The 24,010-nt window shown below is 43.8% G+C and overlaps 1 protein-coding gene across 2 annotated transcripts in view; it reads left to right on the top strand.

The window, feature by feature from the left end:
* Positions 1 to 24,010, top strand: part of FYB2 (FYN binding protein 2) — a 105,472-nt gene that overhangs the window by 15,699 nt on the left and 65,763 nt on the right. For both annotated transcript variants that reach the window (XM_053655466.1, XM_053655465.1), the window contains exon 2: positions 20,924 to 21,680. In XM_053655466.1, the coding sequence (XP_053511441.1) occupies positions 20,924 to 21,680 (757 nt within the window). The remainder of the gene's footprint in view (positions 1 to 20,923; positions 21,681 to 24,010) is intronic.

Raw genomic sequence — 24,010 nt, 5'->3', positions numbered from 1 at the left:
TTCCCACTTGCTGGCAGCCAGTTCCTAGTGAACTTTCCCTCTTCTTGGCCACCCCCCTCCCCCAGTTTCAATACCAATGGAGCACGAGGAAAATGTAGCTGGGGAGGCCAGGCTGGAGCAGTTTGGGAACTGGCCCATGTGCAGCTACCGTGAATTCTAGCTTCAGGTCCTGGGCTCCACACTGTTAACTAAGTCAAATGTGGGCCCCTGTGCTGGGACCTGCATTTTGAGCTTGGCTTCTTCTGAAAGGCATAGCCCAGGATTTCCTCTGAGGCCCTCACCCCCACCATAAAATGCAGTTAACCAGCAACATTTTATTATCTTGAAGCAATCGTGAACCCACCGTGGTTTGGGTTTCGTTTGGACTTTTGGTTTTCTGATTTCCTAAAACACATCATAAACCTCATTTGTTTGACATCAACAGCTGTCTGCCTTTGTTTTTCACAGTGCACGGAGCTTGAGGGTGAGGGTTTTGTATGGGCCTGAGCCTTGAGTGTGAGGATATGCAGGTACGAAGGTTGCTAAGTACCCATTTCTGAGGCACCAGCTCCCTGTATGGTCCCTGAAGGCACTTTGAACCATAAAAATGCAAATGTGGGTTGATAAGTTTATTTTCAATGGCTTTCAGGGCCTTTCTAATGCAGCCCCAGCCCCATTTCTATTCTTCCCCATCTCCCATTTCAGCCACAGTCCTGGCTCCCTCAGGTTTCAGGTCTTACAAATGCCCTTCTGCCTTTAACATCCCCCACCTTGTCGGTGGTCCAGCTCTAGTTCTTCATGGCTGGCTTTCTCCAGGAAGGTCTTTGCACTCCCCACAACCGGTCAGCCTCTCCCTCAGCCCGCCCTGGCGCTGCCCCACCGCAGCAGTGACTGTGGGGTGCTGTCATCCCATTCACTTATCCATCTTTTCCAAAAGGATGTGGACCCCAGGAAGAAGAGCCCCATGTTTTGTTATTCATTTATGTTTCTCACAGTAGGCATGCAGCAAATAATTACTAGTTGAGTTTGGGAAAAGACAAATGAAGATCTGTGATTAGAGGAAAGGCATGCTATAGAATAGAGTTCCCTTGAAAACGTCACAGGCTTGGTGTCAGGGCTGGGCTGTGACCTCCAATCAGACACTCATCAGCTCTGCCACCTGAGCTAGCTTCAGAAAACTCTGGTCCTTGGCTTTGTCCCCATCTTCAAGGGCTCAGAAGCCCATTGTAAGAGTTACAGTAATTGAAACAAAATACACATGTTGCTGTGCACAGTGCCTAAAAACATAGTAACATTGAGATGCAACGTAATAAGAATTCAATGCACCTTTCATATCTTTTGGTCTGGAATTACTCCTATTTTTTCCTCAGTTCTGTCCATCCATAAATACATCCGAATGCTTTCTAGTTGGCTCATGTCAGTTCACAAGAACACATATTGTCAATCTATGCTCTGTGAGCGTAGGCATAGTGATCGAAGTATGAATAAAAAAAATACAGCCTGGTCCATACCCCTGAGGACCTCACAGTGTGAAAGGGGTGTGGGTAAAGCAGACACGTAGTTTTAACAAAATTCAATAAATGGAAAAATAGCAGTAAGCAAAAGGTGCTGTAAAGCATGGAACAGGTACTCTTAGCGCAACCCAGGTGCTAGAAGAAGCTTCTGGGAGGGACTGATAACTTGGCTAAATCTTGAAAGATTGAATAAGTGTAGCCAGTCGAGTAAGAATTGAAAAGGCATTCCAGGAAGAGGGAACAGCATGAACAAATGCACAGAGGCAAGTTCAGTTTCACTGGAGGGGCGAGTTAGAGGCAGGATGTGGTGAGAAATGAAGCCGTATACGGAGGCAGGATGAGAGGGCCTTATATGTACGGCCAAGGAACGTATAATCTATCATATAATCTACCGCCAGCCTAATGGGGCACCGTTGCCGAGTTTGACCGGAGTAACAATGTCGGAACTGCATTTTAGATGTGTCATTGATGTGAACTTAGGGTTGTAGGTCTCTAAGAAAGCTCTTTGAAAGAACATTCCCCTCTACGCCATTCCCCCCAAAATCTGTTCATTCCTTTCATTCAAAAATTTGGCAAAAAATTATTGAGTGTGTGTTAGGATTAAGCCCATGCGTCTGAGCCTATGGGCTCTCTCCAAAGGTAGCTTTTCCTACCTGCCATCAGAAAGTTCACAGACTCTTAGGGAAGATGGCACATCTGCTTGAGAGAAAGTGGTAGGCCATGTCAAGTGGTAAGGAACACAAGACCAAGAGATTTGCAGATGAAATGCAATCAGACATGTTTCCCGATCTTGTCCTTGGGCCAAGTACTGAGCTGGCTACACAGTAAGAATTCAAGGTGATTCATAGAATATGAACTGCCCAGAGGCTCCATTTTAGTGGGTTCAGGAATCCTCAGGCATGTCCACTGTGAGTCTGATTTAGGTACCACCGCCAGGAGAAGTCTGAGGAGGGAGAGGTTAAGTTTTAAAGGGGCCAGTGATGAGGATGCTTCCTGGAGCAGGAAGCACTTGAGCTGTGCCTAGAAGGGTGAGTAGAATTTAGGGGACGGCAGGCGTCTGACACGGACATTGCAGGTGGCAGGTGCAGTCCCGGCTGTGGTAGGGGCTGGAAATGAAGGCATCTGGCAGGGGAACCCCAGGAGCTCTGCAGAACTGCCACGCAGAGAGGTGTCATGTCGGTTTGGGACCAGATCAAGGAGGAAAAGGAGTCGATGACTTAATTGACAGGTAGTCATGAAACCTTGCCAATTTTTCAGAAACGAAGGGACATACCCAGAACTATATTTCAGAGCCATCAGATCACTGAAGAAACGTTTGAGTGAGGCCAGGTCACCAGTTAGAAAATGACTGAATGGAATCTAAGTAGAAGGTGACCAAGTGGGCAAGGAGTAACTGTAGTAACGGCTACTATTTGTTATGCCTGGAGTTAGGATAATTGCTTCTGGTTGTTTTTTTTTTACTCTTCTTTAAGCCTGGAAAGAAGCCTGGGAAATGGACAGGAAGAAGTCCACGACCCCTTACCCACAGTGCCAAAACACAGCGAGCTCTGAAAACTGCCTCCTTCTCGTAACTGGTGTGGTTCGAAAGCCTACACAAAGTGACAGGAGGCATTCGTGCTCTTTATCCTGCATTACATGAATATTAATGTGTTTTACTGCAGAAATAGCACCACGTTGGATCACAGCATGCTGCCTCAGACCACATATGTAAAATTCGTAATACATTACCTTCCTACAATTGGAAAATTTCTGAATTCCAAAGTACATCTGGCCCAAGGGTTTTGCATAGGGATTATAGACCTAATCGGTATTGTTTCGCAGAGGCCGGAACTAAATCTTAGACAACCCAAGCAATCTTCCGAAGAGAGAGGAAGAACTGAAGCCCGAGCTTCTGGGAAGGGGACGGCAGGGGCGGACGGGACTGTGTACGGGATTGGCTGACACACAGGTTTGCGGTTTGGATGCTGGGGAGATGGTGCCAAAGTAGACTGGGATTCTGGGATGATGGTTCTAATGGCTCTGCAATTAGTGGTGGGTGGCAGAAGGGCCCTCAGGGAGAACAGGGTGCAGGCAGATGTAGACAGGAAAGTGGCGGAGTGATAGGTTATTAAATCCACCGAAAGGCTCTCTGCACCAAAATACTCTCTTACTTACTGCCCTTTAGGGGCAGCTAGAATTCCTGGTTCCTCCTCTGAGTGAGAGCTCCAAAGGTGTTAAGTGAGAATGGCGTTCTTTCTTCTGTGTCACTGGCTCTACACTCCAATCTGCTCACCTGAAAATACATTGGACCTCCATGCCTCCACGCCTTTGTCCTGTGCTGTTCCTTCAGCCTAAAGTGATTTTATAGCTCCTGCCTCCCTCCAGTGTAAACCCACTTACTCGTCAACCTCACCTCCTTTGGGAAGAATTGCCTGAATGGGCCAAGGCAAACTAATTCTTTACTTCACTGTATGTTCACTGATTCCACATGTAGACTTTGGTTAGGTAATTATTTACATAGGTGCCTTAACTACACATGGGTCAAATGTTTTGAATTGCTCTATTTAGCTGGCCCAGATATCAGCTGAAGATGAAGTGATATAAAGATGAAGTTGTTACAGCAGAAAAATGTTGAGTTTGGTGGGAGAGACAGATCAGCAAACAAGCCTGAGTTACATCATGATGAGCACTGAGACAGAAGTATGCAGCAGAGACACTTGACCCATAGAAGTCAGGGGTTCGGGGGCTACAGTGTCGCAAATGAGTCCTGGTCGCCCAGGGTGTCACTCTCCTGCTCACAACGGTACGAGCTTCCCAATGACTACTGAGTAAAATTGTTAATTCCTTAACTTAGACTCTGAGTTCTTGCATGCTCCTGCTCCAACAGATAATTCCAGCTCTTACACAGCTCTTTTGCAGAGTAGGAGCTACCAGGGGTAAATCCCAGGTACAAATAAGGAAGAGGAAGAGGGGTTAACCATGGTTAGAATCCTAGACACAGGTGTAACTGGAAAAACCAGTGTTCAGGTGGCCCGTCATCTACCAGACCCAATAAGCAGAGACAGAGATTGAATCTTTATGGGAAATTCATTCAGATGGTTGGCGATCGATTTGTACCCTAACAGACCATCCTGAATTCCATTTTAAAGTGGTCCTTTTCTTAAGGAGAACAAAATGTAGGTAAGGGGTTTGGGATTCAGGGGAAAGTTAATTGGATTGAAAAACTGCAGTATTTTCACCCTGGGCGGTGGTCTTAAGCTATGTCCCGGTTAGTGGTGGTCTCACCCAGGAGCACAAGGGCTCAGATTCCATCCTGAATTGCTTGCAGTCCTCCTAAACACAAAGGTGGAACTGCCTGTGGTCTCCTGGAGTCAGGGCGGGTCACACCTTCGGTTCTGGAATAACAGCTTTCACATGCATTGATTACCAAGCTTATTAGCTATTACTTAAACTAAAATCCAACTCTGGCATCCCCCATTACATGTACTTTTACCTAAACACAGATACATATGAAGTGGGAGGGAGGCAAGAATGTCGATTTATCATCCATGGGAGTCGACATATTTGCGTGTATGGAGAAATGAAGACAGCACAGGATAGTAGATGGGGAAGAAGCATTGAGACCCAGGAGTTAATTCAATGGGGCCAAATATTTGCTCCAGCAAAAAGTGGGTGAGATAGGAGGTGGAGATCCAAGAGCGGGATCTTTGACATTGATCAGCTGGAAAGGGTCCAGGTACTGGTAATGACCAAGCCCAAGCTGTGTCCTTGGACATTTGTGGCTGAGGTAGGATGGAAGGCAAGACCATCAGAAATGAACCAGGATTAGAGGGTTATCTGTGAGGCTTGTAAGTGTCTCACCGTCACGAGAGTGGCGTGGAAGGAGAGGTGTGCGGCAGGTGCTGAAGGCCTTAATCAATGGAGAGGAGTGACCAGGACTGTTGCAGGTGCCTGTGGGAGCAGCCGGGAGTTGAGTCTGCTGGCCCTGTTTGTAGGAATTGGTATTTCCAAGGAAGGAGAAATGATGTGGAAGTGACAATGAGGAGCGAAGAGAACATTTTCCCCACCTCCCAGCCCAGGAGCGAGGCGTGTGGAAGAACACAGCTGCATCTGGGGAAGCTGCGTCTTCACAGAGAGACCAGTCTGAGTCAGAGCAAAGAGGCGAAGGGCATGTTCTTGGGAGAGATCGAGGGCACGAGGAGTTTTGCTAACCCCTGGTTGTGAGTTCCACGTTGCTCAGTGGAAGGGTCGGGAGGTGAGGGAAGGGTAAGAAATGGGGTTCAACTGGGCGTGTTAGAGAGACCTGTGGGAAATGAGGGCCGGTGTCAGCGGGCTAGTGTGCCTGTCCGATGACGACCCAGTGAACAGAGACGAAACGTGCTGGGCTGTTCCTTCAGGGGAGGAGCTGCTGGCTAACAGTTGCCCGTGAGTAAGGGTAGGGGGCTTAGGCAGTTTTAATCCGTGATTCAGTGGGTGCTGTGAGGGAGGCATGGTGGTCTTACTAGGACATCGAAGGACTCTGTGGGCTACCTTTAAATCAGCAGTGGGCAGTGTCAAGGCTGTGGGAGGGGGACTTTTACTGGCGGTGCGGTGAGTTTTAGACACCTCCCTTTCAGGCTGCCTCCTGTGGGGTCGCAGCTCAAGGCGGGGCAGCCTTGCCAAGAGCACCAATCAGCTGCCAGACTCTTGCTTAGCCACTTTGTACACACTTAACTGACATCTCACAAAAGCCCCATGTGGTGGGCATTCCTAACCCGATTTATAGGTGGCACAAGATTTAGTAGCTTGCTCAAGGTCACGCCTCTAGCAGAGCTGGGATTGTTGCTCATACCTAACATTGAGACTGGAAAACAGTACTGATTTGACCTGATGGGTAATGGTGTGTGCAGTTATTGATTCTTACACCTTTATGATGTAAGCTTTTAACCTTTCTGTCCTGTGTCTGTTCAGGGGACAGGTGGGAAGATTTCAGATGGCACCTCTGTGCTCTGTTGTCCCTACGTTTTCCTGGGGGCTTCAGAGTTAATCTCCAGTTCCAGGAACGTGACTGTTTTGCCATTATTATGGCTCTTGGACCAGTGAAGGTTGGATCGAAGCCCTTTTATTCCTGAAGGATGAGTCAGATGCCATTTTTAATGGCCTTTTATTTCTTTCCGTCTTAGGTGGGATTTGACAACTATTACTGCCTCTCTTCTCGGGCTCATAATTTCTTGGCTTCTGCTGCCATCTCTGCGCTTCGGATGTTGAGCTTACATTTTTTTGTAAGTCTCCTGCGTTTGTTTACCAGGAGAGGAATGTTTTATGTTGCCATTGTCTCTCCCTCACAGAAAGCACTATTCAGCAATTTGCAGAAAATCAAAAATGAGATGGCTTTTCTTTTTAAATCAACTAATCTGCCTCACAATAGTATCTTTTCCTTTTGGAATATGTGCATTATTTTTCGGACGACTGTCAACTCCTGAATCACGGCTACTTCACTGAGCTCTTGCGACCCCTGCTCCTGCCGCTAGTGGCCTGGCGCGCTGTGTGCAATGAGAGGTGTGAGCCCAGGGAGCTGTGACGTGGGACAGGGTCACCAAGCAGCCTGCCCCATCAGGGTAAACTCTGGAGGTGGGGGAGGCGCTATCTGAACTGTATTTTCTAAAATAGAAATCAGGATGTGATCTGACTCAGAATTTGTGCTCATTTGCAGATGCATTTTGAAAGGGTCTAACACTAAATTGTGTTTTTATCTGGCTCTGCATTTTCTTACCACCTTTTAAATTACATTAAATCAGGACGACCTTGAACATCCAAGATGCATGGTCACATTAACAATATAATTTGTTAACAATCTAAAAACATTCTGATTATATTCGTTCCAGTGTTTTCTTCATCTCAGAATAAATAACCAAAAGCTTGAGAAAGTACTTTCAAAGCAAATGTAAATTAGTTTCCTGAGATTTTTGTTAGTTTAAAAAAATGTGATTAGAGAGAGAACCACATGGCTTTGCCAGAGTGGGGACCCCTGCAGCCATGTCAAAGGGCGAACCACGCACTTTTGGCAGAGTGAGGACCCCGTCTTGGCTCTGGTGGAAGAAGGGAGAAACACAGGGTTTGGCCAGGGTGCAGACCCCCACAGCTCTGATGGAAGAAAGAACCATGTGGTTTTGGCCAAAGTGCAGACCCCTGCGGCTTTAGTAGAAGAGGCCCACTCAGCTTTGGGGTGCTCCCTTTGGCCACATGGCCTGGGAAGCAGGAGAGACTTTGCCTGGAAGATGGGAACAAAGAACTCTTGCCAGTGGACCGTGAGAAGGTGCCACATGGCTTTGGAGTAATTAGAGATCCTGCCTGGAAACACAGACATGTGCTCTTGTCCTGAGTTACATTTGAAAGGCAGTCTGCTGCTGAGAGCGTGAGTGGCCATTGTAGGCAATGATGAGGACATGAAAGAAGAATAAGGTTTCAGCTGCTCCTGACTTGCCTCAGTACTTCAGCCTCCTCATTCCAGCCCATTTTGCTACTTCTGCTGGTCTAGAGGTCGCCAGTGTTATCTCCCCATGATGTTATTAACCATCAGAGAGAAAAGTTAAGAAATGTTAAATAGATTGGGTCGCCCTGCCCAGGTGAACACCTAAGGCTCCACCCCTCACTACATAACAGGTGCGACCAGACTCGTGCCCCCCCCAAAAAAAATTATGACTCAAACAGAACAAATCAAAGCCCTAGGGCCAATACTTTTAAGCGACCAAGAGATAGCCAACCTATCAGATGCACAGTTCAAAACACTGGTGATTAGGATGCTCACAGAATTGATTGATTTTGGTCACAAATTAGATGAAAAAATGAAGGCTACACTAAATGAAATGAAGCAAAATGCACAGGGAAACAATAGTGATGGAAAGGAAACTGGGACTCATATCAATAAAGTGAACCAGAAAGAAGAAAGAAACAACCAAACAGAAAAAAATGAAGAAGCAAAAATTCAAAAAAATTAGGAGAGCCTTAGGAACCTCCAGGGCATCTTTAAACATTCCAACATCCGAATTATAGGGGTACCAGAAGGGGAAGAGGAAGAGGAAGAGCAACAAGTGGAAAACTTATTTGAACAAATCATGAAGGAGAACTTCCCCAATCTGGCAGAGGAAATAGACTTCCAGGAAGTCCAGGAAGCTCAGAGAGTCCCAAAGAAGTTGGACCCAAGGAGGGACACACCTTGGAATTTAGAAATTAGTTTATTTCTAAAAATAGTCCTGCCCCAAATTTCTAGACCCAGCAACAAATACCAAGTTTAAGACATTCAAACAGAGCAGCCGTATGGACCCCTGACGCGTGAGTTTGAAGGTCAGGTTTGACCCTCCCATGCTGTGACTGGGGACAAGTTTCTTAGACTCTATCTCAATGCCTCACTCCATATCCTCATTTAGATCTTAAAAAAACACAGGGTTATACAAAAGGCTTACATAAAGTAAGTGTTTAGAAAAGTGCCTGGCAAGATATGGAAGCAGCCCAAGTGTCCATCAGTAGATGAGTGGATAAAACAACTATGGGATATTTATACAATGGAATACTACTTGGTCATAAAAAAATAAAAAACTTACTGTTGCAACAATGTGGATGGACCTGCAATGCTGAGTGAAATAAGCCAGGCAGAGAAAGACAAGTACCATATGTTTTCACTCAAATGTAGAATCTGATGTACAAGCTGAATGAACAAGCAAGGTAGGGGCAGACTCAGAGAGCAGACTTAGATGACAGCTAAGGGGCAGGGAGGGCAGGGGATGGACGGATGGAGCAAATAGGTAAAAGGAGTCATGGACATAAACAGCAGTATGCTTATTGCAGAAGGAAGGAGATATAAGGGGGTTAAATGGTAATACAAAAACAAAAGACGCAATAAAATTACGATTGTACCCGGAACATGGGAATGTCATGTAAGGCATTTATATGTCAAAGACATGCAATGCCTGCTTTTGTTATTATTACTGTTTTCATGGTTCCTTAGGTTTCCATAAAATAAATTGTAAATGAGAGGCCTCTGTTTGATGCAGCCCTTTCTCCTGCTTTGGTTAAATACCGTCAGGTAAATACAACAATGTTGCATTTAAAGAACGGGAATTCGGGCTTGTAACTGTTTTACAAACTGGTCTCCCTGTTCTTCTGAAATAGCAGTGCCTTTGTTTCTCTTGGCTCCTTGCTACCTTCTTGGTTAATTTCCATATCAAAGAGATAAACCCTTTCTGTTTGGAGGACAGCACACTACCTTTTATCTTAGGTTGTTACCACAGTTTCTCTGGAATCAGCCTGACCTGTGCTTCCCCATGCAGCCCAGTCCAGGTCAGAAGCACCCAGGCTCTCTTCCAGGGCTGTTTTAGAGTTATCTCTGTCGTTATAACAATTAGATCATTTGTTTCCATGTGCATTCTAAGATACCCTTAGGAAAAAAATTAAATTCTCTTGTTACAGTTCACGAATTATGGAACCTGCTCATTTTTTAAATGTTCACACACTGCTGTGTTCATCAAACATTTTGTAAGCCCGGGGGGCTGGTTCTGGAAGTAGGGGGGTACACATGGCGCTGTCCATTTCTTAAACGGATGCTGAAAGACTTGTACATGCAGGGTTCATTCAGTTACCAAATCCTTATTGAACACACATTATGGGCCAAATATATGCTTCTGGGCTCTGGTCGTGCAGCGGCGAGCAAATCCTGACCCAAGTGCCTGTCGTCAAGGAAAATAGCATTGCAGGAAGAGGGGACACCGTGACCCACTGTTTCCGTGGTTTTGTTGCAGGTCATCTGTCAGGTGTTTTCAATGTAACTCCCGCTGAACTTCAACTTGTGCTTTGATTTTGTTGTTATACAATCAATTTTTGTAAGACTTTCTGATCAGTCCCTTGGATCGGTCCCTTGCGGGGGGTGGGTGAGAAACCCGCCAGGGTAAACCTGAAGCACTAGATATACCAGATATGGGTATTTAACCATAAACCCAACAATTCCTTTGGTTTTTGTTTTAAGCAAAAGTAAAAGCCCACTGAGTAAAAACATTTCTATTAAAAGAAGAGCAAGAAGGAATAACGGAAACAGAAACAGCTATTTAGTCAACATTCCAACGCGGCTGCAAGACCATGGGGGTTGCCTTATAGTCTTTGTTTGAGGTGATCCCCTCTTGTTTTAAGTCTCCATCTTGGGTTGTGCTTATTGATTTTTATTTTTTTAAAATTTTTGACCTCTTTTAAAAATTTTTTATTGTATATTTTTTCTTGCTTATTGATTTTAGAGAGAGCTGAAGGGAGAGAGAGAAACATTGATGTGAGAAAGAAACATCGACAACCATAACTGGTTGCCCCTCATATGCACCTTGACTGGGAACTGAACCCCTAACCTAGGCATGTGCCCTGACCAGGAATCAAACCCATGACCTTTTAGTTTACGGGAAAACTCTTCAACCCACCGAGCCACACTGGCTAGGGCTGATCTGTCCTTTTTAAATGAGAAACATGAGTCTGTAAGTCAACACCTTTTAACTTAGCAGCACAAGGAATTGTCGACCAAACCTGATCTGGCCCTTTCCTTCAGAGCCGCAGAGAATCTTGGTTTAGGTGTCTTCTCCCAAGTGCACAGTCTCCAGGTTGGAGATCATGGTGTTTTAGTTCATAAGTCTGTCTATTTTTATTATTATTGAGGGATCCCTACAAGCTCTGTGTTGTTTTTCAAATCTATGTAAGAGTTTTGTGATGTTGTATTATACCTCCTTATAATAATATTGACTCTTTCTGACAGAAAATCCATTTCATAGGTCTCTCAGTAATTATCTGAAATGGAGACAAGTTATGTTGTCTGAAAGGAGCGGAACATAAATTCATTAGTATAATTGGTGGAGCCTTTAGCCAGGATATATTCATACTCTCAGTAAATTGTGCCTGTTGAGATTTTATTATTCCATTTGTCCTTTCCACCAGTCCAAAAGACTGGAGGTGGCAGGCACAGTGAAAAGGCTGTAATGTCAGCCACCTTCCACAGACACGCTTCAGTATTTGTCCTGTAAAATGAGCTCCCCTGTCACTGTGGAGTTCTGGGGGGTGGGGGGCTAAAAGTATTTTTGCTACTGCTTGAGTTGTTGCTTTTCTACATGGGAAAGCATCGGCCCAATGGAAAAAAAACATGCAAATCATTACTAACACATTTTTGGTATCCAGACATTTGAGGTAATTGGATAAAATCAAGTTGCCATATTTCAAAAGGACTGGAAGGTAAGGGAAAAGGTGCCATCGAACTATATCAAAGTTTTCTGGGATTATGTTTGTGATGAAGAAGACATTTCTTATGTGTGATTGAGGCAGTGTTGCGAGGGGGTTTCAGAAATACTGATGGGCCCTAAGAATGGTAATGGTAATGGTAACGATGGTCAGTGCTGTAATGAGTTAACTCATGAAGAGTCAACGCCACACCACAGACCCAGTTGTTTACGGTAGTTACATCCAACTCCCATTCACTTCTGCTCCCTCTTCCTCTTTAGTTAAGGAACCTTGTTGCTGTCTTTTTGTATCAATTTCTCTATGTTCAGCTTTAGAAGATGCTAAAGTTATTCATTGCTGCCTTGGCATTTGCGTCATGGCAGTTTTGCAGCTTGACCTGCCGTTGCATTTCCTTTTGCTAATTTTGAATCACCTTTCATGGGTCCAGGCATCTTTATAATTATTAAAGCTTTTGGGAATCCAACTTTACATAAGTGCTATATTTTTATTGGTTTTCCAGGTGCATTTATAAAAAAAACCCTCTGTTTCCACAGCGTCCCAAAATCCTGAGCGCAAAGGTGTATCTGCTGCTTGTATCAATAGTTGGCTATGTAAATAACTACCTGTTAAATGGATGGTACCCCCAAAAAGGCAACTCATATATTCCAAACTGGGCTCATCATCTTTCCCCAACTTTTATCTCCAGTCTTCAGTCTTAGGTTCAGGAACCAACGTGCTCTCGCCCAATGTAGAAACCTGGTTATCATCCTGGAGTCCTCCCTTCCCTTTTCTTCAGATGCAGTTCAAGGACATACTTGAACTACTCACTGCATATTTTGTTATCTCCTCACCTTCTTTCCACTCCTACCAACCCTGCCCAACTCCAGCCTTTCATCATTTCTACTTGACCATTGTAGCAACATTCTAATTGGTTTCCTGGCTTTAATCAGCATGAACTGTAAATCTAACCATGGCATAGTCCTGTGTAAAACTCATCAGTAGCTTCCCATCCTCTTAAAAGATTAATTACTTCAAGGAGATATGACTTTGACCTTCTTTTCCAGTCTTACATCCTTAACGTTGGGGTTCCATTTATATGGAATTACTCTTTCCATATATGTCATGCTGTTTCATATGCCGTGTCTTGTCTTTTCATGCCCTTTTTCTGTCAGAACTTGTTTTCCCAACTGTTCTTTGCTTGACTGCCTGTTTTAGCTGAGGAATCATTTCTAGGAAGCCTTGTGTGTGCTCCCCCACCCCCACCCCCAGCATCATGGCTTCTTCTCTGTGCTCACGTAGCTGACTCTGCGTTATGATCTGATAACTTTATGTATCATGGTAAAACAATCAGTCAATGTCTGCCTCCATCATTCCACCAAGCTCTAAAAGGCCAGGGACTGTTTTGTGTGTATGTCTTCTTTTTAAATCAAAGTATAATTGACATTATATTATATTAGTTTTAGGTATATACATAATAGTATGATAATTGTACATTGCAAAATAATCATCACATTAAGTCTAGTAACTCCATGATCATGCATAGTTACAATTTTCCTCTTTTAAGATTTACTCTTAGCAACTTTCAAATATGCACCAAAATATTATTAACTATATAGTCACCATGATGAACACTCCATTCCATGACCTATAACTGGAAAATTGTACCTTTTGACACCCTTCAACCATTTCATTTCTCCCCTACTCCACACCTCTGGAAGCTACCAATCTATTCCCTGTATTTATGAGCTTGGTAAGTTTTTGTTTTGTTTTGTTTTAGATTCCACATATGAGTGAGATTATACAATATTTATCTTTCTATTTTTGATGTATTACACTTAGCATAATGCCCTCAAGTTCCATCTATATTGTCACAAATGGTAAGATTTTATTCTTTTTATGACTTAATAATATTCCATGTATATATAATATTTTCTTAATCTGTTCATTCATTGATGGACACATCAATTATTCCTGTATCTTGGCTATTATAAACAATGCTACAGTGAACATGGAGGTAAATCTACTTTTCTGAGTTAGTGTTTTGCTTTCTTCAGGTAAATACTCATAAGTGGAATTGCTGGATCATATGGTAGTTCTCTTCTTAATTTTTTCAGAAACCTGTGTATTGTTGTCCATGGTGCTTATACCAATTTAGGTTTCTACCAACAATGAAATTTAATTTAGTTCCAACCAAAAGTTTCCTTTTTTCTACATTCTCTCCAACACTTGTTATCTCTTGTCTTTTTGATCATAGCCATTCTGTAATGGGGTACAGAGCAAAGGATCCCCAAAGTATAGGAGAAATTTCTCACAGCCCACAGTTGGGGGATGGGGGAAGCAGATGATATGTGTTAAGATATCATTGCATTACAAATCACAAGTTGAAAGCTGTGCTATTGCACAGCTAATGGCACAATAGCTGTGCTATGTCAATTGGATTGTGTGACTTTCAGAATGTTTAGTAACTCCTGATGTGGTGGGCTGGGGGGGGACTTCTATTGTGCCTGTATGAGAGGTAGAGAGGCAGAGGCCTCCGAGTCACAGGGTACGTACTCTTGCCCTAACTAAAGATGGCAGCCAAAAGAAGATAAATAGATGTGGGGTAACTGGCAAGAGTAGCTCATTATAGGAGGAGCTGGATATGAGGTCACAGAGGAAGCTCCAGGTTGGCATTTAAAATAAGAGAAGGCAGAGAGAGGAAGGCTGTTCTTCCATGGTGTAGTAAGGAAGCAACCAGTAGCAGTGCCAGTCTGTAGTGAGACAGGAGATACTTCTGCTTCTCTGAGGACTCATCCATGCTGCATGCAGTGAGGGAGGAGCTATGTCTACTCCCCTGAGGTGGTCAACCATCAGGGCTGGAAGTAGGTGGCAACCATGTGAGAGGGAACCATGAGTGGGGAGCATGGGGATTTGGCCATGAGGTCCGGTGTGTAAGGAGGTACCATGCAGTTCAGAGTAAGGAGATGCCACGTGGTTTTGGATTAACAGCTGGAGAAAGAAAGAGACCTGCTGGAAAACCTGCCTGGAGAACATGGCACATGTTTTCCTGGGCCACTTGAGAAGGCTGAGGACAATGTCCCCTGGATCCTAAAGGAGAGAGCTGCTGTGAGAGGGTGGCGATTCTGAAACCCACAAGTCTGCCTTCCAGAGGGGATGGAGAGCTGTTTGCACAGCTGGCTTAAGAATGGACAAGAATATGGGGAAATTTGGGGCATATTTTTGTCTTATAGCCTGATGGGGAGTAAAGGAGGTGCTGTGTCTCATAGGAGAACAGGGCTCTGAGCAGGAATGCTCTCAATGACCATCCCGGCTTTCCGTGTTTGAAATCCTGTAAATAAAAACCCATTTCCCTCAACACTAATTGTTGGGTCATGCATCAAAACAACATGTGCACGAGTCCTGGTTTTTAAGTTTGATGTAGTCTCACCTGTTTATTTTTTTTTTCTTTTGTTGCCTTTACTTTTGGAGTCAGATCCAAAAAAATCATTTCCAAGAATTATGTCAAGGAACTTACCACCTATGTTTTCTTCTAGAAGTTTTATGATTTCAGGTGTTACGTTCAAGTGTTTAGGTTTATTTTGAGTTGATTTTTATGGATTGCGTAAGACATAAGTCCACTTTCATTCTTTTGCTTGTGGCTGTCCAGTTATCCCAAGATCATTTAGGGAAACGACTGTCCTTTCCCTCATTGTTCATTCTTGGCTCCTTTGTCACAAATTAAAATATAGTTTTAAATTAGGGGGTGTGGTACCTTTAGCTTTGTTTTTCTTTCTCAAGATTTATTTATTTTTCTATCTGGAGTCTTGTGTGGCTCCACACAATTTTTAAAATATTGTTCTTTATATTTCTGTGAAAAATACCATTGCAATTTTGATACGGGTTGCATTGAATGTGTAGATTGCTTTAGATAATTTGGACATTTTAACAATGTTAATTCTTCTACTCCATGAACACAGATATCTTTCTATTTTTTTTATGTTGTCTTCAGTTTGTTCCATCACTGTCTTACAGTTTTCAGGTACAAGTCTTTAACCTCCTTGGTTAATTTTATTATTAGGTATTCTATTCTTTCTGATGCAGTTGTCAGTTGGATTGTATTCTTAATTTCTCTTTCTGATAGTTTTTATTAGTGTATAAAAATACAACAGATTTGTGTGTGTTAATTTTGTATCTTGCAACTTTCCTGAATTTGTTTATTAGTCCTAACAGTTTTTGGTGGAATCCTTGGGCTTTTCTATATGTAATATTATGTCATCTGTAAATGAAGACAGTTTTACTTCTTTCTTTCCAACTCAGATGCATTTTATTTATTTTTATTGCCTTGTCATTCTGGCTAGGACTTTCTATGTGTATTTAATAAAACTGGTGAAAGTAGGCATCCTTGTTTTGCTCCTTGTCTTAGAGGAAAAGCTCTGTTTTTCTCCAACATGTATGATGTTGGCCGTGGGTTTGTTATATATATGGCCTTTATTATGTTGAAGTGTGTTTCTTCCATATTTACTTTGTTGAGAGTTTTTATAAAAAATGAGTAATAAATTTTGTCAAATGATTTTCTACATCTGTTGAGATAATCATATGATACTATTTTTCATTTTGTTAATGTGTATCACCTTGAATGTCTTATTCATGTTTATAACCCTGATGCTTGGCACAGAATAGGAAACTAGTGAACATTTTAAGGTGATGAGTTCAATTTTGAACAAGCAGAAGTTTGCTAGTTCAAGATATTGGAAGAAAGATGGGAATTCCAGGCAGAGAAAACAGCACATACAATGGTACAGAGACATGAAGGAGCAAAATCAGTTTGGAAAAATGTAGGTAATTCAGGAAGGCCAGCAGCAAGCAAGCATGCCTGTGATGTGCCCAATGGGGTATCAGAAAATTAACCGAGTTGGGATTAGGAAGGGCCTTATATGCTTAGCAAAAAATTTGAGCTGTATTTAAAAATGTCGAGGAAGGATTTTAAACTCTAAAGTACGTGGTGAGATCTGTGTTTTTAATCAGATTTGTCTAACAGCTAGGTAAATGGTGGATTAGAGGGGCCCCAGAGTAAAAGCCGAGAGACCATGAGGAAGTCATTTTAATAAGTAAAGAGGATTCGAAGGCAGTGGTATTTGAATGAAGAAGGTACAGACTCATTAGCTTTTTAAGACTGAAGATCAGTAGGATGTGGCTACTGACTACCAACAGGCCCAAGGAAATGGAACATGGTCTTCACTGGAACTCCCCTTCAGCCACCTACCAGCCCATCTTCACTCAATTTGCCTCATATTCTTAACACTGACCTCTCACTGATGGGTGATGAATAATAAACAATAGGACTCATCACATCTATTTCTTATTTAAAGGAAAATAAAGTCTAAATGTTAAAGCTGGACACAGGCTTGGTGATCACCCAGACTGACTCCTGATTTGATATATGAACTCTGAAAAAGAAAAAGAAGACTCTTGTATGGTAATTGTGAAAATCAGTGACTGGGTACAGGGTCACCCTTGATTGAACCATCTGTTTAATTTCCCACATAGTACTTGTCTCTAATATTTTCTTGTGTATTAGCATATTTTCTACCTACACCTGCCATTAGAATATAATATTAAAGAGGAGAGTCCTGCCCTGACCTGTGTAGCTCATTTGGTTGGTTGTCATCCTTCAAAGCAAAAGGCTGCTGCCTTGATTCATGGTGAGGCATGTGCCTGGGTTGCAGGCTTGGTCCCGGTTGGGGGGCATATGAGAGGCAACTGATTGATGTTTCTGTCTCACATGGATGTTTCTCTCCCTCTCTTTCTCCCTCCCTTCCCCCTCTCTAAAAATAAATAAATAAACAAATAAAGCAGACTTCTGGACTGTCTAAAACAATCTTTTCCCCACATAGTAAACACTTAATGAACATTTGTTTAAAAATAGAATGAGCCAGGTATAATTAAGTTTGCCTCCTCTTGAACCAATGACTTTTATACAAGACCTTGGCTTAGAGGCAATCAATCCATAACTCTATTTCCTGTCAGAATTTTTTCTAGTCATCCATAAAGAGACTAGAATTCACTGAGCAGTAACATTGTAGTGCATGTGGCTTCAGGTGGTAAAGAGCTAAAAGTAATCGGCATTATACTTCCTTTAAATTATTAACCACTGACCACCTCAAACTTACTAGGATAGCTACTATAAAAACAAAACAAAACAAAAAGCAAGTGTTGCAAGGATATAAAATCATTGGAACCAATGTTCCAGTTAGGAATGTAAAATGGTACCATTACTGTGGAAAACACTAGGGTGTTTTTAAAAAGAATTAAATATGGAATAATTCATCAATTGCACCTCTTGGAATACACCCAGAGGAATCGAAAGCAGGGTCTCAAAGAGATGTTCTGTGCACCCATGTGAACAGCAGTGTTATTCACAACAGCTGAAGGTGGAAGCAACCCGAGTGTCCATCAACGGATGGATGGATAAACGAAGTGTGGTATATACAGGCTATGAATGTTATTCAACCTTGAAAAGGAAGGAAATGTTGCAATGTACTCTAACATGGATGAACCTTTAGGACAATATGCTAAGTAAAATAAGTTGGTCACAAAAAGACAAGTACGTATGATTCCATTTACATGAGGCACCTGCAGTAGTTACATTCACAGACAGAAAGTAGAATGGTTGTTGCCAGGGGCTGGGGGAGGGGGAATAGGAAGTTGTTACTTAACGAGCATAGAGCCCCAGTTTTGCGAGATGAAGAGGATTCTGGACATTCACACCCATGGAATTCACTTAACACTGCTGAATAGATTAAGGTGGTTCGTTTTAAGCTATGTGTACTTGTCACATTTTTAAAAATATTAACCACTGAAGTATGTACACCTACTATCTCATTTAGACCTTGTGATAACCCTCGACTGTCAGTAGAACAGTCCCATTACACAGTAAGGAAAATAAGGTTCAGAGGAGTGAAGTAAATTGTCCAAGACACACAACAAGAAAATAGAAAAGCTGAGCCTCGTATGCGGATCTCCTGGTTGCATGCCCAGTGCTCGTGCCTACCACACAGCGACACTTACTTTATGTTTCCTGTTAAGTTTCTCTCTCTTCCTAAATCTTCAGACAGCAGGTGTGAGTCATCTGTAAGTACAGTGAGAAAAGGTCACTCAACATTCACGCGCTGGCAAAATTGGAAGTCGTTGGCATGGAGTTGTGTATATGCCATTAGGAACTTTTGTAACATGGAATATCGGGGTCCCCCTGAACAGGAACCCCCCCACTCACATGGCTGGGGGAATGGAAGTGGAGGACAGCCATTGAGACTTACTTTGCATAACTAGAGAACTTGGCCAGTGTTTCTGTAGTGTTAAGTGGGCCACACTAGGCGTCAGGGAAATGGGTGTGACTCTAATTCCTGATATAGCTGCAGGGACTTGCTGCACCTGCTAGAGTAGCTTGGAGGCAGCTCCTACAGCATTGGGGCCATGCCTGCCCGCAGTGCCAATGGCAGCCAAGAAGGGCTGGAGATATGAGGAAGGGCAGCTGTAATGCAGTGTGGAAGGAGTTGGAAATGGGATTATGCAGGAAGATCTGTGCCAGGATTTAAACCCAAGTGTGGGGCAGGCATTGCTCTCTTGACCATGTGACTTGGGAGTGGTGAAGGCTGTTTTGGCCACACAGCTTGAAAGGATGCAAAAGGACCCCCACCAGCCTACCATGAGGAGGGGCCACACGAGTTTGAATGAAGGGCAGAAGCCTAGCTGAGTGCAGATGACAAGCCAGTACACAGATGGAATGCAGCCCCACTAAGCTACAGACTTCTGTATCTTTTCCTGAGATGCGGTACCTCTGACTGGCCTGGTTTGGCAAGGGGAGGTAGGACTGTGTGTTTGTGGGTGTTTTTTATTTCTAATGGGTGTGGTATTTCATGGCAGAATTCCACCTTTATTCTAAACCTGTATAACTTTTGAATAAATAGTTCCTTTCCTTTTCATAAGACTCTGGCATTGGGGTTCATAGTTCTTATGGGTGCTGGGCCATAGACCCCAGAGGAATGGAACCCGGGGTGGTTCTGTTGCACTTCAAGATGATCAGGAGAAGATGGGGGCTCTTTCTTTCAAAAAGGCTGCATTAACTCTCCTCCCACATGTCCTCTTACTAAGACAAAAGATGACTAAATGAACTTACAAAAATGAAGTAGAGCTAGTGAGCAATGGAAAGTGCACTGAGCAGGAGTCGAGCCTAACCCTCCCTACTGGGACCACCCATACACTGTGCAGTCCTGGGCGCACCCCTCCCTCTGCCCCCACAGTTGGCCTGCTGTTCCTGCCACCACGTCTGTGTACTAATTAGATTCCAACTGAGCTTAGAAGGAAGGACACAGGCTTCCGAGGGGAGTCAAAAATACAAGAGGATCATCTAGCCTCTGACAAATGTCTTTTATTTATTATGTGAAGTGATGGATACTCTACAAAGGTAGCCCTCATCCTTCTACCAGTTGGCAATTTATTTTTAAAATGAGACTACCCCGCTAATACCAAATTTTCCAAAGTATTTGCCTTGGTGATAAAGAGCAATGTCAGAATTGGAACACAAACTGGCCTGGTTCCAAAGTTTGCTGTTTTCTCCAGTTGAACAGTGTTAATTTCCACAGCCAAGTTAGAAAGAGCTATGCAAGAACCAAGGAGACAGAGAAGGAGATAGTTCCACCTGGCATCCAGGGGAAGGAGAATATGAGCATTGAAGTTGCAAGAAAAAGCAGTTGAAATAGGCTGGGGGCATGCATTGTGTGAAGCAAGAACACACAGCCAAGTCAGGGTGGTGGAGAGTACAGAGTCTCTCGGAAAGCCTGTAAATTGTCCTGCTCAGGTTCAGGGTCGTCGTTGAGCTATGCCTGGAGACAGTTCCACCGCAGGGTGAAGAACCTTGAATGCCATGCTGTGGGGTTTAGAATTTGTTTACATAGGCAGGAGGAAGCCATCAAAAAAGTTTGTACAAGAGGTTTATCAACAGTTGTCAATATTATCTCCTTTATAGATGTTTTTTATATGTTGTGAAGAAATAACATATTCAAAGGGTTTCAGAGAGGATACAGTTATTTTCACTCCGTCTCTCAGAGGCCGTGGCACTGCCGGCTGACCTTGCTCAGTGAGTAAGCAATGGCGTTGCACTGGTACTGGGAGCCCCTCAGCAGGCACAGTGGTGTCAGCTAATCTTGCTGCTTTTTCCCAAAATAATAAGACTTTCTATTTTCCTTTATGTTTAGGAAAGATTAAGAAACTTCAAGGAACTACAAGCTAAATTTCAAAAGCTTGATGTGCCATCTCTTCCAGGACCTATTCAGTTCCCAGCAAGTGTTTCTCACAAGGGGGACGTTGGAAGCACACAGTCAGTGAGGACCTGGGCCAGCGGGAATCCGCTCTCATCCGACCACAGTCAGCCTCCACCATATCCTTCCGGTGGTGAACCCCAGCCTCTTGAAGCCCAGAAAATGCAGCTGGCACAGAGGAGTGAGATTCAGAAGTGTTTCAATTCCCCAGGCCCTCCGGGAGGGTTTGCTTATCCTGCAGTGAATTCACAGAAGGCTTCTCTGCTTTTAGACATGAATCAGGCAAACGCTAAGATAACCAATGAGAAGAAATTGGTGGTGACCAGCAGCTTCAGAAACAAGCTCTGGAACTGGGAGAAGGTTTCATCTCAGAGCAGTGAAATGTCATCGGCCTTCCGCCTCGCCGATCGTGGAGGCAGGGCTTTCCATCCAGGAGACCAGAAAAGCACAGGCCTTACTATTCCAGAGGGGCCCAGGAAAGAGCTGCAAATAAAAGGATCCCAGACTCTTCCTTCCCAGAGGCACTTGATGGCCCAAAGGAAATCATGTGCAAAGAAAACCAGCTCAGAAGATCCCACTTTTCCACTTTCTCCACATGGAAGGAAGAGCCTGGAAAGGTCCCATCCTGAGAGGGGCCCAGTGGGGAGCACCTCCCGGCCTATCTACGAGAGGGAGCTTGCCGGCTGGCCCCCAGGTAGGAAATCTAGTCCGCACAGGTGAGGGGGGAGAGGTCACTGTGTTTTTCTAAGTTAAATCTTGCTGACTTGAGAAGGTCACGTATGTGACCTCAGCAGTATTTGCTCTAAACTACAATACAGGTATTCTAGGACCATCTGCTATATGGTAATTTCAGGTTCGGGCAAAGTGACTAATCTCCTAGAATTAAATTGAGACACAGTTTGGGCAAACTTAGATTTGCATTGTAGTTCTCCTTCTTACAAGATGCATGAACTTTAGTAATCTTACAGAGCCAGATCTGCTGTCCTAGAAATCAAATTCATTACCTATCTTCATTGTTTTGGTAAATGGGACAACCATCCTTCTCTGTGGGGGCAACGTTGCTCTCAAGTCCCCCCCATCTGCCACGGATGAAAGTAAACACTACCAAGACATGATTCGCTTGGGGAGGAGAGGTAGCCAGTTTCTCAGGCTTTTATTGGGTTGTAATACACGTGAATACAGGACAGCAAGGATCAAACAGTAGATAACATTTCAAAGAAATCTGAGAGCTTAGTCTGAATCACAGTCTGTCAGGAAAAGGGGTTGCAGAAACTTTGGGAGACATGCTCATGTCCTGCTCAGACCCTTAACATATGAATGAAAGCACTCTTAGCAAAGCAGATCCCACAGGATTTTTAAGAATTCTTTCTAATGCCAGATTTCCCCTAGATCCACTTTAGCAAGGCAAGGAGCTGCACCCCCTCTCCATCAGTTTTTCAGGCTTAAGTGGATTAGAGCCAGGAAGCACTTCTCCCAGAGGACATGGGGACTCTGGCTATGTCACATAGCCAGGGGGCCAGGGTCCATTGTTCCCTCTTTGTTGCAGCCCCCCCCCAGTCCTTCCATGATGGCCTCCCAAGTGATCGAGTCTGGCTTAGGTTGCCCCCCTCTCTGTGAGGAGTCTCACCCATCATGGACTTCTGACCATGCGTTGGGGACAGGGAGAGGAAACTAAGGCAGCATTTGCTACCTGAGGCAAGCTTTTGTCTCCTGTGGCTCATCACTTCGGAGGTCACTCGCTCATCCTTAGCCATGGGGAGTAGTTACAATTCCTGAAACCAGGCAGAGCAGTCCCCAACACTCCTCACTGCTCACACCCTAAACCTAGGAATTGTGCTCTATTCCCCTCCCTTTCTTTCTTTGCATTCAATCTGTTAGCAAGCTTTTGGTTCCACTACAAAAATACGTTCTGATCCCTCCACTTCTGTCCATTTCTGCCCTCTGCCCAGGCCCACATCACAACCATCTCTCGCTGCACCACCGCGACGGCCGCACTGGTCTTCCTGCTCTCCCGCCCTTGCCCTCTCACAGCCCACTCTCCTCCTACAGGCGCAGTGATCCTCAAGGACGCCTTCCCGGGTAAACCTTCCCTAGCCTCTCCAGCTAAAGACCCCTAGCCCACCACCCCGAGTTTGCACTCTTTTATACCATCCTGCTCTTCTTTCCTTTATAGAACTAATAGACCTCTGTTATTACCTTGTTTATTTATTTACATGTTCATCAGTCTTGTCCTATTAAAATAAAGATTTCTGAGGGCATGACTCTCTCCCCAGCCCCTAGAACCATACCTGGAACACAGTGGACAAACAGTTATTGATGAAGAGATAGGAAGGAAGAGGGGATGAGTGGGTGGAAAGAAGGAAGGGTGGATTGGTTACCTACCCAGTAGAATTATTAAGAGGATTAAATGAGACAACTCACGTCAACACTGAGCACAGTGCCTGGTAAAGATGAGGGGCCCAATACCTTAGTGATCATTTGTTTTCACTGTGTCTTCTCCTTAATCTGATAAAGACAAGTTACTGACATTGGAACTTAAAATTACAGTCGAAGAAGAGAGGAACTTTGGCCCTGCTGGGAGGGCAAAAAGGAAGCCCCCCTCCCCGCTCACACGGGACAGCAGGACTTGGAGAAGGTCACACTGGTGTATTCGGGACACACAGCCCTGGTCCTTTAGTTTCCCATTTAATCAACCACTGCATTGTGTGAGCCAAAATCAAAGCACTAGGGCACTAGAAGATTTTCTGCTATTTTCAGAAGCAGCAGATACAATTTTTGTGTATCATATTGGAATTTCTGTTGGAATTTTTATTTTTAGTGCAGAAGGATAAATATAAAAAATTGGGACTATCTTGCAAAATTCCAGGACCCAAAATTCACAGGTGCCTGTGTACCAAAGTCAGCCTTGAAGGCTGTCCTAGGCTATGAGTCCTGGAAATCAGAGATTAATTCTCCTCTTCATAGCACACATGTTATTTGCCTGTCGTAAGTGCCTGAAGAATTCTTTCAGGGAATAGATATGTC

The sequence above is a fragment of the Artibeus jamaicensis genome, unplaced genomic scaffold (assembly GCF_021234435.1).
Source record: "Artibeus jamaicensis isolate MK-2021 breed Jamaican fruit bat unplaced genomic scaffold, CSHL_Jam_final scaffold_1019, whole genome shotgun sequence".
Taxonomy (NCBI): domain Eukaryota; kingdom Metazoa; phylum Chordata; class Mammalia; order Chiroptera; family Phyllostomidae; genus Artibeus; species Artibeus jamaicensis.
This window is presented reverse-complemented; position numbering and strand designations above follow the sequence as displayed.